The 14,316-nt window shown below is 38.8% G+C and overlaps 1 protein-coding gene across 1 annotated transcript; it reads right to left on the reverse strand.

Annotated features, from left to right (window-relative positions):
• Window positions 1–1,475: 1,475 nt before the first annotated feature.
• Window positions 1,476–14,058, reverse strand: SKP1 (S-phase kinase associated protein 1). The gene is made up of 6 exons (XM_019964919.2): window positions 13,901–14,058; window positions 10,929–11,025; window positions 6,948–7,021; window positions 4,065–4,208; window positions 2,978–3,118; window positions 1,476–2,348 (listed from the first exon to the last, which is right to left on the reverse strand). Exons 2-6 carry the CDS (start codon window positions 11,023–11,025, stop codon window positions 2,313–2,315), a joined length of 492 nt encoding a protein of 163 aa, XP_019820478.1. The 5' UTR covers window positions 13,901–14,058; the 3' UTR covers window positions 1,476–2,312.
• Between the last annotated feature and the right edge of the window lie 258 nt (window positions 14,059–14,316).

Genomic DNA, 14,316 nt, shown 5'->3' on the forward strand with positions numbered 1-14,316 from the left:
AAATCACAGTATAATGCCACTCTGGGATCTCTAACTTTTATAAGGGATACCCTCTGTGAATCTTTGGAAAAATATCAAAACTAAGTAATATCTATTTTGTATATTAAAGATGGACTTATGAAGGCAAGCTAATAATAGCACTTCAAAAGAGGTTAAGAATTCTTAGAGGGCATATATCCTTAACCAACAACTCACCAACAGCATTACACTGCAGGGAGCTACTGTTTTCAACTTATCCAAAACCATATAGGTCCTAAGAGGCAGGACTCCAGCCTCACAGCTTGACTTCATACTACAGTATTTGCTCAGAATAACTCGGAAATGAGAAGGCAGACAGGTTGACAGGTTTGCTGTTATGCTGTGGGAAAGGGCCCCTCACTTTCTTTGGATAAAAATGAGAGGCTGGAAAACTGGTAGACACATTCAAGAAATAATGAGTATACAGCAGAAAGAGGGAAAAGGTTAGGGAAGTGCTGCAGCCAGTTGAAGGGCCTCTTCAACTGAAGGGCCTCTTAATAGTGTCCGTAAATTGCCTGTTTTCTTAGATGAGCTGTTAGATCTCTATTAATCATGATTTAAAGACTGTGGTCAAGGTCTACAGAAAGTCAGGAAGGGAACAATCATATTGTCTGTCCACTCAATCTTACATATTCAGAAAGACCTTTCTCTTCTGGGAAATAGAAATGAGATACTCTAGCTAGACTGAATGCTGCTACCTTCCCCACTAAAACCAGCACAAATGGAAAAATAGCTTAATTCCTGAGTAAAGGGAATCAGGGATCCAGAAGTAATCAAAGGGTTGGCATTCTTTTTCTGTGAAGGGCCATAGAGTAAATATTTTAGGCTTTTTGGTCAGGTATTGTCTTTGGTGTGTCAATTATTCCTCTGGAGAAGGAAATGGCACCCCACTGCAGTATTCTTGCCTGGAGAATCCCATGGACGGAGGAGCCTGGCAGGCTATATAGAGTCACAAAGAGTCAGATATGACTGAGCACACACACACTATTGTAGAGGTAGATATGAGACAAATAAGAGATGAAATAAAGGCAAACTACTGTTTAGTAATGATCTGAGCCACAAGAGCTACACGAAGGGAACACATTAAAACTACATGTGAATACAGATAATTCTAAAGTAAGAAGAACAGGGAGCACAAGGAAGAAAGAAAATTAAAAATTTGTGAGCTATCTCAAACTACCAAGAAAAACTTAATTCAACTGTAGGTGAGAGGCTGGAAACCAGAGCAGAGCAGTTTGGAGTACACCAGTAAAAAACTGAGCCAGTGGTTCCCCTGAATGGTATCAATGACAATTAGAAGAGGCAGAAGTCTATCAGAACCTTAGTTATGTAAGCAGCCTCCAGAGAACTAGGACAAGAACTGCCTCCAAGTCTTTTCCAACTAAACAACCACACACAAATTTAACTCTTTCAATATTAAGTAAAGAGAAACATTTAAATACACAAAAAGCAAACCATTTACTACCTACTAGGTAACTTTATTGAAAGTATCTTGCATTCATGATGGATGCTTTCTGGGTTATGCCACACATTTTAACATTAAAGGTTAAATTATTTTCTACATGCAAGTAGTATGAATAGTTTCCCCCACATGGGATCACTGATTATAAAAAGATGACACACCATATAGGCTATCTTTTTTAACTGAAAAGCTAGCAAACTAATTATTATATCTCCTCCCAAACCACTAACTGAGTAGTAACTGAGCCTTCAAAGCTGAGAGGGTTAAAAATGCAAAAATAAGCCCTCAGACCCAATTAAGGAAGCCCTGCTACATACAGGCTAATGAATACCAGGGGTACTTACTCCTCCAGGAAGATTAAAGACACTCTGATAACCCCACTCAAAGCATTTACCTCAAGTAGCCTTTATCCAGTTTCCAGTTGAATAAAGATAATACGTTGTTAAATTCTATTTCAGAAGGTTTTTTGCAAGTTGCTTTATTTACAACGCCAACTTTAAAAGTCACTGAACTAAAATTAACTGGACAATAAACTAGGCAGAAATTGCTTTACAAAAAGGGAAAGCCCAAAATGCCACTTTCTATAGGGAACCCACAGTTCAATTTTATTCAGAGCAAAGAAAAGAAACTTTCAATCACACTAGAAGAAACTGGGCCTTAAGTTTGGGAACTGTACTGAAACTACACATGCAATGAGGACAACATTCTGCTGATACAATTGACTTGCTGCTGCATTTGTTGACTCTTTTTCTAATATTAACAATTATAAACAAAGCAGTGCAACTAGTATTTGGAATAATCCTTACAGTGTTACAGCATTAGACACGAAATTTCACTTCTCCTCACACCACTGGTTCTCTTTGCGTACCTAGAAGAGACACATATAAGGAAGTACCTTAAGTAGTCTTTACTAAAACCACTACCTAATGATTCATCAATAGCCTGTGAGGTAGGTTAGAAAGACAGACTGAAAACTAGTAAAAAAAAAAAAAAAAAAAAACACAGATTAAGAGTATACTTTCAGGTTGCCATTCTTTCCTTCCTGAGTTTTTTTATTGTGCCCTGCTGAAATTATCAAAAAAAGCAAAGACAATTGGCAATTACAGCTTTAGTCATGACCTGTGTCAACAAAATCATTCTGATCTATTCATTTCTTCTCAGTACACTAGTTATCCTGGCATACAATCCATAGGGCCTGCTCCTCTGAAGTAAAATACTGATGGTTTACATGTAAGGTCCCAGGTCCAAAACTAGTAACTGCTAAGGAACAAACATCAAACTGCACTATAAGAACTAATTGTTGTTATGCTTATAAAAGATCAGTATCATCTAAGTGCTTAGGCTAAGACACCAGTATATTTTTAGCATACCAAAGGGACCTATTTTCCCTCAAGTAAGGTAAAGACTTCTTGATATAAACACCTCTATTCCTAGCATGCTATGGGTTTTTAGTTTCTTTAAAAGCATTTGATTAAGAACAAGCTGTTAGCTACCTACCTGGGCTTCCTCTTCTTCAGTAAAATCATTTTTGATATTGAATGTCTTTCGAATCTCCTCAGGAGTTTTGCCCTTGATCATATTAGCAACAGTCTTGCAGGTAACATCAAGCAAACCTTTGATGTCTAAATAGTTTGCTGCCTGTAAAGTAATTGTCATTTTTACTATATACTTGATGCTTTAAATCAAATCCAAAGTTAGTGACTAAAATGAACATCTAATTCAGCTTAAAAAGCTAGTCAATTTTAAGAAATTAAAGACTTTGTTAAATCTTAAAGCCCAAAACAGGTCTATCTTGGAAGTATACACTTCAAAGCATATTCTGCTGTCATTAATCTTCTACATCCTTGTGGATTCTGTCTATCTGTTTCACCAGAGACAGATGTTGAGATCTCAACTGAGATTACAATTATGATTGTGGATTTACATACTTATCCTTCTACTGGTTTTGTTTCACTTTCTAGAAATTCTGCTCTTAAAAGTACAAAAACATTTAGGATTCCTATGTCCTCTTAATAATGAACAGATCCTTTATCATTATATAGTGAACCTCTTTAATCCTTTCATTCTTCACCCTGAAATCTAATATAGTCACTCTAGTTTTCTTTTGGTTATTACTGTTAGCATATTTTTTCCACCGTTTATAAACTTAATTGTGTCTTTATATTCAAAGTGAGTTTTTCTGGTAAAAATAGCTAAGTCTTATTTTTCTATCCAATTACTTGTGGTGACCATTTACATCTTTTTATTCTGGTAAAAAGTCACATAATACAAAACATATTACTTTAACCATATTTAACTGCACAGTTCAAGGGCACTAACTACATTCACCCTGCTGTGCAACTCTCACCGTCTTCTATTTCCTGAATTTTTCACTTTCCTAAACTGAAACTCTGTCCTCATTAAACATTTAATTCTCCATTCTCCCTCTCCGTAGACCATTTACATTTAACGTGGTTATTGATACGTAGGTTTAAATATAGCACTGCACAAGTTTAAAGTTAAAATTCAGTATCAATGAATGTAACAAATGAAAAGTGCTAAAGGTTATGCCAAAAATATCCTATACTATGCATTAAAAACATACCAATATAAGTTCAAAGAGTGTCCCTTGGTCAACTTTCAGGAATTCTTGATCCCAAACAGGTATATCATCTGTTCGTTTTTCTTTGTTCTCATCATCCTCAGGAGGAGGAGGATCATCCTTGTGGTGAGTGCACCACTGAATGACCTACAACATAAAAAGTTTATTCTTATGTGGCATTTTATAACAAGGTACTTCCAACTGCTGGGGCAAGTTCATTCCTACACAGGGACTGGCTATACGTCAGCTTGAATAGTTAGTAGCCAAGCTTGACAATCACAACCCTAGAGGATGGAAGATCTTATATAACAGCAAACCAGTAAGGACCTAACAGAAGCAGAAGAGATTAAGAAAAGGTGGCAAGAACACACAGAAGAATTGTACAAAAAAGGTCTTAATTACCCAGATAACCACGGTGGTGTGGTTAGAGTTAGACATCCTGGAATCTGAAAGTCAAGTGGGCCTTAGGAACAATTACTATGAACAAAGCTAGTGGGGGTGATTGAATTCAAGCTGAGCTATTTCAAATTCTAAAAGATGATGTTGTTAAAGTGCTGCACTCAACCAGCAAATCTATAAAACTCAGCAAAGCCCACAGGACCAGAAAAGGTCAATTTTCATTCCAATCCCAAAGAAAGGAAATGACAAAGAAATGTTCAAACTACTGTACAATTGCATTCATTTCACAGGCTAGCAAGGTTGTGCTCAAAATCCTTCAGGCTAGGCTTCGGCAGTATGTGAACTGAGAACTTCCAGAAATACAAGTTGAATTTAGAAAAGGCAGAAGAACCAAACTGCCAACGTTCGCTGCCTTATGGAGAAAGCAAGAGAATTCCAGAAAAACATCTACTGCTGCTTCAATAACTACACTAAAGCCTTTGAGAATGTGGATTGTAACAAACTGGAAAATTCTTAGAGCGATGGGAGTACCAGATCCCCTTACCTGTCTCTTGAGAAACCTGTATGCGGGTCAAGAAGCAACAGTTAGAACCAGATATGGAGCAACTGGTTCAAAAATGGAAAAGGAGTAGAATAAGGCTGTATATTGCCACCCTGCTTATTTAACTTATATGCAAAGAACATCATGTGAAATGTCAGGCTAGATGAATCACAATCTGGAATAAAGATTGCTGGGAGAAATATCAACAACCTCAGATATGCACATGATACCACTCTAATGACAGACAGTCTCTTGGTGAGGGTGAAAGAGGAGAGTGAAAAAACTGGCTTGAAACTCAATACTCAAAAAACTAAGATCATGGCATCTGGTCCCATCACTTCGTGGCAAATAAAAGGGAAAAATGTGGAAGCAGTGACAGATTTTATTTTCTTGGGCTCCAAAATCACTGCAGCCATGAAATTAAAAGATGCTTGCTCCTTGGAAGAAAAGCTATGACAAACCCAGACAGCGTATTAAAAATCAGAGACATCACTTTGCCAGCAAAACTGCTGCTTTTGAATTGTGATGCTGGAGAAGACTCTTGAGAGGAGATCAAACCAGTCAATCCTAAAGGAAATCAACCCTGAATATTCATTAGCTAAAGAAAATAAATCCTGAATACTCATTAGAAGGACTGATGCTGAAACTGAAGCTCCAATACTGTGGCCACCTGATGCGGAAGAGCTGACTCACTGGAAAAGACCCTGATGCTGGGAAAGATTAAAGAGGCAAAAGGAGGATGGGGCGGCAGAGGATGAGATGGTTAGATAGTATCACTGACTCATGAATTTGAGCAAACTCCAGGAGATAGTGGGCTTCCCAGATGGCTCAGTAAAGAATCTGTTTGCAGTGCAGGAGATCTGGGTTCAATTCCTGAGTCGGGAAGGTCTCTGGAGAAGGGAATGGCAACCCATTTCAGTATTCTTGCCTGGAAAATTCCATGGACAGAAGAGCCTGGCAGGCTACAGTTCACAAAGTTGTAAACAGTTGGACATGACTGAGCAACGAACTCTTTCTCTTTCCAAGAGACAGTGTAGGACAGAGGAGCCTGGAGGCTCCAAGAGGTTGCAATGAGTAGACACGACTTTGTGACTGAACAAAAAGCATGTGGTCAAAAAAATTCATTAAGAACTCCTACAAAGTCTATTAGACTATAAAACGCATTAACCTGGAAAACATTATGCTAAGTGAAATAAGCCAGACACAAAGAATATTCTATGATCCCATTTTTAAAAGATACCCAGTACAGTCAAATTCATACACAGAACACAGAATAGTGATTTTAAGACACTTTTTACCTACACTAGGGACATTAAAAAGAATGGTAACAGCCAATCACAGTGAGAATATGGAAAAATATGCAGTATAGCTGCATCTCATGCCAAGCTCAAGAGAATACATAAAATCCAACTGTGTATGGTTAATGACTCTGAAAACTCCTTAAGAAGGGACCAATTGGAACCAACTATTCCCATCTCTAAACCTAGCCAGTTTTCCCCCTAATATGGAAACTGGATGCCGTTTCTTCAGAAGAGCATTTAATTACACAGCAGGCTCTATTAAGAAGCCACACTCCCTGAAACACTAATATGTAGATGGATGTTTATGCATAGGATAAGGTGATCAACTGAGAAAAAAACAAACCAAAAAAAAGCACGTATCATGTTCTCAAACTCCTTTTGAGGCACACCCACTCAGTAGACAAGCAATCAAAAATATTTTCCTTTTTGCTAACATTATACTATCATATATCAATAATTCAAATCTGCTAATGAAAAACACGTCTTAAATATTCACAGGGTTGGTTAACAAAACAAATACCTTAGTCATAATCTTACTATAGCTTTTTTTTAAGGACACTATATATCTCTATAAAAAGATCACCAAGATATTGCTAATTAAAAAAAGGATACGTATGTATTCACGTGTATAGTTTGCTTCCTTACCTTTTTCAATATTGCTGCATTAACATTTGGCAAGGGGACTGGATCATCATCTCCTTCATCATCCATTCCCAAATCTAAGAAAACAAGTGGGGAGTTGCCATTATTATCTAATTCCATTATAACAATCAGGCTGTTTCAAAAAAGTAATTTGCAAGACCAGTTTATCTGAAAGACTCAAAAAAGTATTTTACTTATTAAAACAAGTTTACCCAAAACTATATAAAAATGTGTGAGTTAACAAATACAGGAATATTATATAAGTAGAGTTCTTAATTAGGAAAAGTGATTTAATAAGTGGGATAACTGGCAACCACTTGGGAAAAAATAAAAGCCAGACTCCTACCCTTACTCTTGATACCAAACTCTCTAGATGGAGATCATTTAGGAAAATAAAACAATGTGAATTATTGTTTTATTTCTCAGAATGTTATGTTAAAATTTGAAGCCCAAATATGTACATACACACACATACACACAACAGATTATGCAGCCACTGACAAAAACAATGCAGGCAGCTCCACACTTACTGGTATGATTCAATATTAAAGTAATATACAGGTTGCTGTAACAAAAAAGTCTTTCATCATTTCTGTAAGGCAAAAATTTTAAAAAGATAGGGTTTTTCTGGAATGACTCAGGAAGTGAATGATTTTCCCAAATTATGTTATTCCTATTCCCAAGCTTTAAAGCATTCTTTTGTGGCATCTTATATCAGAATTATCTCAGTATGAAACTTTATTCCAAAGAACAGCAGTGTCTCAGTTTCTTGGTAGAATAGTTGTTTGGTATTTCTTTGGACGAAAAGTTTCTCTGAATGTATCAACTAAACATCATATGGCACGTTGGGGACACAGGCTTCCAGATGTCATCATAACTTTCAGATTACCAAAGTGGATGCTGAGCTCCAAAGAAAAAACTTAAAGTCTGTTATGTTACTCAGATTCTAAGAAAGAATGTTTTTCAAACCAAATGGGTCTGTCTTCCAGAGTTGCCAAAGAAACGTGTAACAGTGCCAAGATTAAGTCAAAAGTTACTGCATTGCTATACTGGTTGTTTCACAGGATCAGTTATGCTGACACGGCTCAAACTTCTGGGTCCCTAATTTACAGCTATCCTAGGCAGTGAAGAATTAGCTACAAATATCCAAAGAAATCAGAACTGTAGGTGGGAATTGATGCGTAAATCATTCTTAACACTATAAGACTAGCTGAGGTAACCAAGGAATGAATGAGTATTGATGTAGTGAAGAGGTACAATGATTAAGCAAATCCTGGAGAACTGAAGGCTTTAAAAATGGGGAGTTAGGATGTGAGTGAGGAAAGTAGTAAGTATGCTGAATGTCAAATCTAGAAGGGACTGATCAAATGGCAGAAGCTCTCAGTAAGTATAGATGAGAACTGAAATGATGCACCTGACAACATGGAGCTCAATGAGCTTTCTCCAATCAAGTGGTAAAGATGAGAGTAGATTCAAAAAGAATCCTATTTTCCTGTATGCATGCATTCATTCATCTCCCCTCTGCTCTCCACCAATGCCTTTCCCTGATCCCATCTGAGAGTAAAACTACAAAATGACAATATTTCAATTTGGATCAAACCACTTACCCTTTTCTTGAACTAGTATGAAATAGTTTTAAATCAGAGGCGAGAGAAAGAAGTTCTACTATGTAATATACATGTGGTTTTGGAAGTGAACATATTACAGGAAATGCAGAAAACCAGCTTGTTTAGAAGATACAAATGTTATTTGGAAGCCTTAACTCATGTTAGAAATAAGGGCCTTATAGTTGTAATGATCCACTTCTCTAGCACTTAAACCAAGAATTTGCAATGTTTTTTTGCTAACAGAAGGCTCAAGTACCAACAGTCATTCCTTTAAGCTATTTAGTTTCAAGAATGTCTGAAAAACACTTGTATCCTGATACCACACCCTGGACCTGAAGAAATCAGTCAATTCATGTGTACACATGACACTTTTACTTCTGATTTTACAGTGATTAGATTTCATTTCAATTCACTCCAGTCCTCAAGAGACTAGATTTCTACATAAACCACTGGTACTTTAGATGAAGCCATTCACCTCCAAAGCCCAAAGACTATGGGAAGAAATGAACTGTTGCTGTCTACTATTCACTTGCTTCAGTGATCAAAGTTGACATGGAAAACCCAAGAAGTCCTATGTTCGTTCTAACTGGCAAATACTTCTTTGAAGCAGCAAAGGACCGATTAGGGTGCCAGGCACCAACTAAGATGAAGTAAAGAACACTTTCATTGCCAAAGCCAAGTATTTAGGCAGTAATTCTGGTATCAGTTTCTCCATCTTCTAGATAAAGCCTTACTCATCTGCCTTTAGGAATACTTGGTTAGCTTTCACATTCCTATGTGACCATACCACAGTTCATTCATTCAACACGTACTTGGTGAACAGTGATTGTGGGATGTATCAAGGGGTTTACAACTTAACTGAAGTAATCCATGTAAGTTAACCAGTGTACAGGACTGGTTAACCACATAGTTAAGTGCCACATTACTGTCGTCAATTGCCAAACTAAAAAACTGAAAAATCTCAAAGTATGTTCAGATTTTATTTTCTTTTAAAAAAAACAGAAGACAAACCTTCTGCCTCTCAGCTTCCATCTCTACCACACCTAGTATCTGACTTGTTAGAAGTCTAAATTATCTCTGAAATCCTAACTGATCAGTCTTCAATCTGATAATCCTCCCTTTTCCCTTGGCTTTCACAAATCCTACTCCAGGTTCTCCACTTCTGACTTTTCCACTCCTAACACCCCACCCTGCCTCAATATGGCCACTTGCCAATCTCATTTACTTACACACACACACACACACCCCATACAAAGTAAGTCGATCTCCAGTGATCTATAACTCAGGGACCAAGAGCCAACAGTCAATTGACCAGTAGGTTATTACAAAGATCTTTTGAGGGAATCTCTTACACAACATGTTCAAGCTCAAAGTCATTTACTTTCCATTCCCCTCAAACTTGTTACTCAGCTCTATCAAGTACAGCATCACAATCACAACCCCAACAAAAAAACCTCAAATTTTAAACACATCCTGTCTCAGTTTACCTCAGAATGCTCTGCCAAAACATCTTTACTAGTTTGAAGTATCACCTCACTAGGACTACACACTATACTCTCTCCACAAGCCTAAAGAATAACAGCAGCCAAGATGTTTCCATAGCACCGCTTGGACTAATGCATTAATTATATCATGTGACCGTTGAGTATCCATAAATTTTGGTATTCACAGAGGGTCCTGAAACCAATCCCTTGCAGATATGGGGACAACTGTACTAAAGAACATTTTTACCACTCTAAGTATTTTTCTCCACCAGTTCTAGAAACTGATTTGTGTATCTCCATATATTATTGATGTCTACCAACCCAATGATATTAGTAAGAGATCCATGTTAATAGTAAAAGTTTTAAAACGCTTCAGGATTTGTTTTCTTGCCTTCTTTATGTAGTGTTCATGCTCTGCAGTTTCAAAGGAATGACAAAATAAAAGGGAAAACTTGGTTTAAAAAAAACACCTTGGTTTTTTTTTACTTGGTTTACAATCTACTCAGTTTACTCCCTCTGTTGAAACAAGGTGTTCTATTTAACTACCATATATAAGGTATCTTTTTACAAAGGCTTTAGTTTTTGCCATTAGAAATGTAAATGCAAATTTACTTGGAAGAGAAATGAGCCATTATCTGAGTCTTGGAAATCATTTCCATATTATTAATAGCCTACAATATTATCTACTTAATAAGAGAAAAAACTAACTCAGAAAATGCTGAAAAAATGACCTCTATCAGATAGATGTAGTTAATACTTTAAAGAAAAAACTTTACCTCTTCATACCCTTGAGCAATTTTGACAGAATGTTACTTCCAGACTATGTTTACAGGTTATATCAAACTACATATTTCTTCCCCTTTCCCCTGACCCAGGTTTTCTAATAAACTTACCTTCCAACATAGTCTTGATGGTCACAGATTGTTTTGCAATTTCAACATCAACTTCGAATATCTCTCCATCAGAGCTCTGCAACTTAATTGAAGGCATCTAAAAAAAAGGTATCATACCGAATTTGAAAAAGAGGTAATACTTCTATATGGCATTTCATCAACTGTAGCCTGTTAGAGCCCTTCCAACTCATTAACCATAAAATCCTAAGGACCTATAGTATATAACACTGTAAACACTCTGATTATTCACAGGCTAGCACACAAAGGTAGAAACCTTTTTTCTAAGTATAACTCCTAGGTACAGAAGCTTTTCACACCTGCTCTCACTGGTTTAAGATTTAGAATAAATAATTTATAATTCTGATGCAAAATACATCTAAAATGGACTTACTGACTCTGCCTTTCTGCTCTCACTGACTACCCCTATTTGAATAGTTAACTGCCACTATTAACCACCTGCACACCTGAGATCAGATCAGATCAGATCAGTCACTCAGTCATGTCCGACTCTTTGCGACCCCATGAATCGCAGCACGCCAGGCCTCCCTGTCCATCACCAACTCCCGGAGTTCACTGAGACTCAAGTCCATCGAGTCAGTGATGCCATCCAGCCATCTCATCCTCTGTCATCCCCTTCTCCTCCTGCCCCCAATCCCTCCCAAAGCTACCAAATAAGATAGTAATTTTCCCAGCAGTGAGACTTGTCAGTGAAAAATGAGTTCAGATCTAAAGAGTAGATCAGGATATACTTATGTTTGGATCAATGCAAGACCATATACAAGTGAATATAATATTTAATGAGAAGATGTTGTCCTAATGACTTAAACATAATTAACTTAAATTTTCTTTTTATCTTTCATTATTACTGACTGTCCAGGTATCCCCAGTTTAAGATCTTCCAAAATCCTCAGAGTAATAACCTATTATTTGCTCCAAAAAAAATTTATTAACTCAACGTTAATTATGAGTCATTAGGAAAAGGACACCTCTTACATAAAATTAAACAATTCAAAAGAGCTGAATTCTGACAAAAATTTTTTTTAAAAAAAACCTCTTTAAAATTGAAACGTTCTAAGCGTCTAAGCCAGCAATTTCTTACCATCTTCAGATTTTTGGGTGAGTGGTTCAGGGAAGAGGGTAATGGCAGCAATACCTGACCCTAAAAATTCAAGACCTCTTTCAATTTCAAGTATAAATTTTTCAATCCTGTGACATCATTACAACTTAAAAACATAGAATTTGACACTGAAAACACCGATTGAACCTTTGTTAGGGTCCCAAGACTTAAAACCCATTAAAACAGTTAAAATATTCATTCTGCTTTCCCCAGATAAGTATCCCCATTTCCCAAAGAGACAAATTAGCACAAGGAAGCAAAAAGGTAAAGTTGTTTTAAAACAAGCCATTGAAATACCCAGCTCTCCCTCATCCATGGTTGGAGAGAATCAGATTTCATTTTTCATTTCACAAATATGTCTGTTTTCTCCATGTTGCTCAGTACCTGCCAATAATGCAGTTGTCAAGTTCCATGGGTAAAGACCCAGAGCAGAGGACCTTCTCTGTAACAAGGTGCTAACAAAAGGTATCCCCAAAAGAAGTATTTTAATGTGAGTTCAATTTCTAATTATGAAACATTCTTTGTTGTTTTTTTTTACTTTCCATGTACTGGAGTGAAAATTATTAGACAACCCCAAGTCCGGCAAAACAGCTGATAAAATTACGTTTAAGCATATTTCAAATGACTTTCGATAAACAGCAAGATCTGCTTACTCACAGTCAAATTCGTGTATTAGGTTACTTTTAAAGGAGTTGAGATCTTACTCAACAGCAAGGAAGCAATCGCTTAATCTGTAATTCGATGCCCTTTGTAACACTAAACTTGATACTCAAATAAATTTTTTTAGGGTCAAACATCTGGAATTCAGAGCAAAATTTAATAATGGATGAAATTTTGTTTGAAATGCTTTCAAGACTATTCCTTCAATTCCTTATGCTCCGGTATTTGTAAATTAAATCACCCTCTATGAGGTAGGTTTTATAGAGGAAAAAGAGGGAAAAGCCTGTTTTAAGTGACTCGAAATTCTAACACCTTTTAGGGGGTAGAATGAAACCTGCATTGCTCTATAACACAGAAACCTTCTACTATAATAAGGCTCTGATGAAAAAAATTCATGACCCCAAATCTAAGCGTGAAGTCTCCATTAAAAAGTGAACCAAAGCAGGGAATGAATATCCTTTCAAAAAAAAGCCAGGCACCTGGAGTTAACGCACCTAAAAAACCACACCACTATGACGATGGCATCTGCTATTACAACAACCGTTTCAGCAATCCCTAGCTGTGGTAAAACAGAAATATTCTGAAGGAGCAGGCGGCTCTCTGTCAAGATTCGGTCCCAGCAGTTAGGTAGGACCGGTGACTAGTGACGCCAGATACACAGGCGAGAAAGGATGTGAACCAAGAATCCAGCGTTCCCGGACTACCACTGCCACGCTCGCTCCGGACACCAAAACAATAAACATGGACACACGCCCACACTCACGACAACCCCTGGAACTCCATTAAAAGCCCCACCGCCACCCTCGCCCTGGGTCCTGGGGCCGGCAGGTTTACGGACAAGGGAGGCCCCCGGCCCCAGACTGGGCCTGCAGCCGAACACCGCGGCGGCTGATGGTCGCCCCGTGGAGAGGAGGCCCAATCCCAGGCTCGACTCGCACCTTCTCCCTCCCGCCCGCCGGGCACTCACCGGGGCGCCGTGAAGACGCGCGACTAGAGGCCGCCTCCTCGAGTCGAACCGAGGGGTGGGAGAACTGGGCCCGCTGGCACCTCCCGGAGAATGGGGGTCGACAACTGTTCCACCAGGCCTGAGGTGAGGCCAGGCCCAGGTGCCTCCCGCCTCCTCCTGGCCAAAGCCCTAACGGTATGACCACCAGCTCGCAACCCGCCCCTTCCAGCCCCGTCGGCGTCCACTTACGGTGGTAGGGCTCAAGGAGATGGCGGGCCGGAGGCTGAAGTGAGCAGGGCAACGTCGTCAAACAGCAACACTGAAAAGCGGAGAACAAGGCCACTACAGCGCGGTGGGGCGGCGCGGCGTCGGCCTTTATAGGAGCGGGCGCAGGCGCCGAGGACCCTGGGGCCCGTGACGTCACAGAACCGGCGGGGCTGGCCGGCGAGATCGCCTGACGGCAGGCGGAGGCCAACGGGACGGGCAAGGTGGAGACGCGGCTGGGCGAGGTCCGGCGGGCCTTGATTCTCACCCACTTCCTCGAAAGCTCGGCTCGCACTCCTCAAAACAGGAACGGCGAACTGGCTGCGGTAAATCACGGTCTGCAGGGGTCCTTCAGGCGGGGGTGTCCTAAACTGAATTAAAGACCCAGGTCTTGAAAAGCC

Source organism: Bos indicus, chromosome 7 (assembly GCF_029378745.1).
Source record: "Bos indicus isolate NIAB-ARS_2022 breed Sahiwal x Tharparkar chromosome 7, NIAB-ARS_B.indTharparkar_mat_pri_1.0, whole genome shotgun sequence".
Lineage (NCBI taxonomy): Eukaryota > Metazoa > Chordata > Mammalia > Artiodactyla > Bovidae > Bos > Bos indicus.

Excerpts from the sequence above, each read along its gene's own strand:
- SKP1 (XM_019964919.2), bottom strand. The coding sequence starts at position 11,025 with ATGCCTTCAATTAAGTTGCAGAGCTCTGATGGAGAGATATTCGAAGTT. Across the intron at positions 7,022-10,928 it reads CATCAAGACTATGTTGGAAG|ATTTGGGAATGGATGATGAA; the intron begins GTAAGTTTATTA and ends TTGTTTTCTTAG. Across the intron at positions 2,349-2,977 it reads CTGAAGAAGAGGAAGCCCAG|GTACGCAAAGAGAACCAGTG; the intron begins GTAGGTAGCTAA and ends TGTCTCTTCTAG.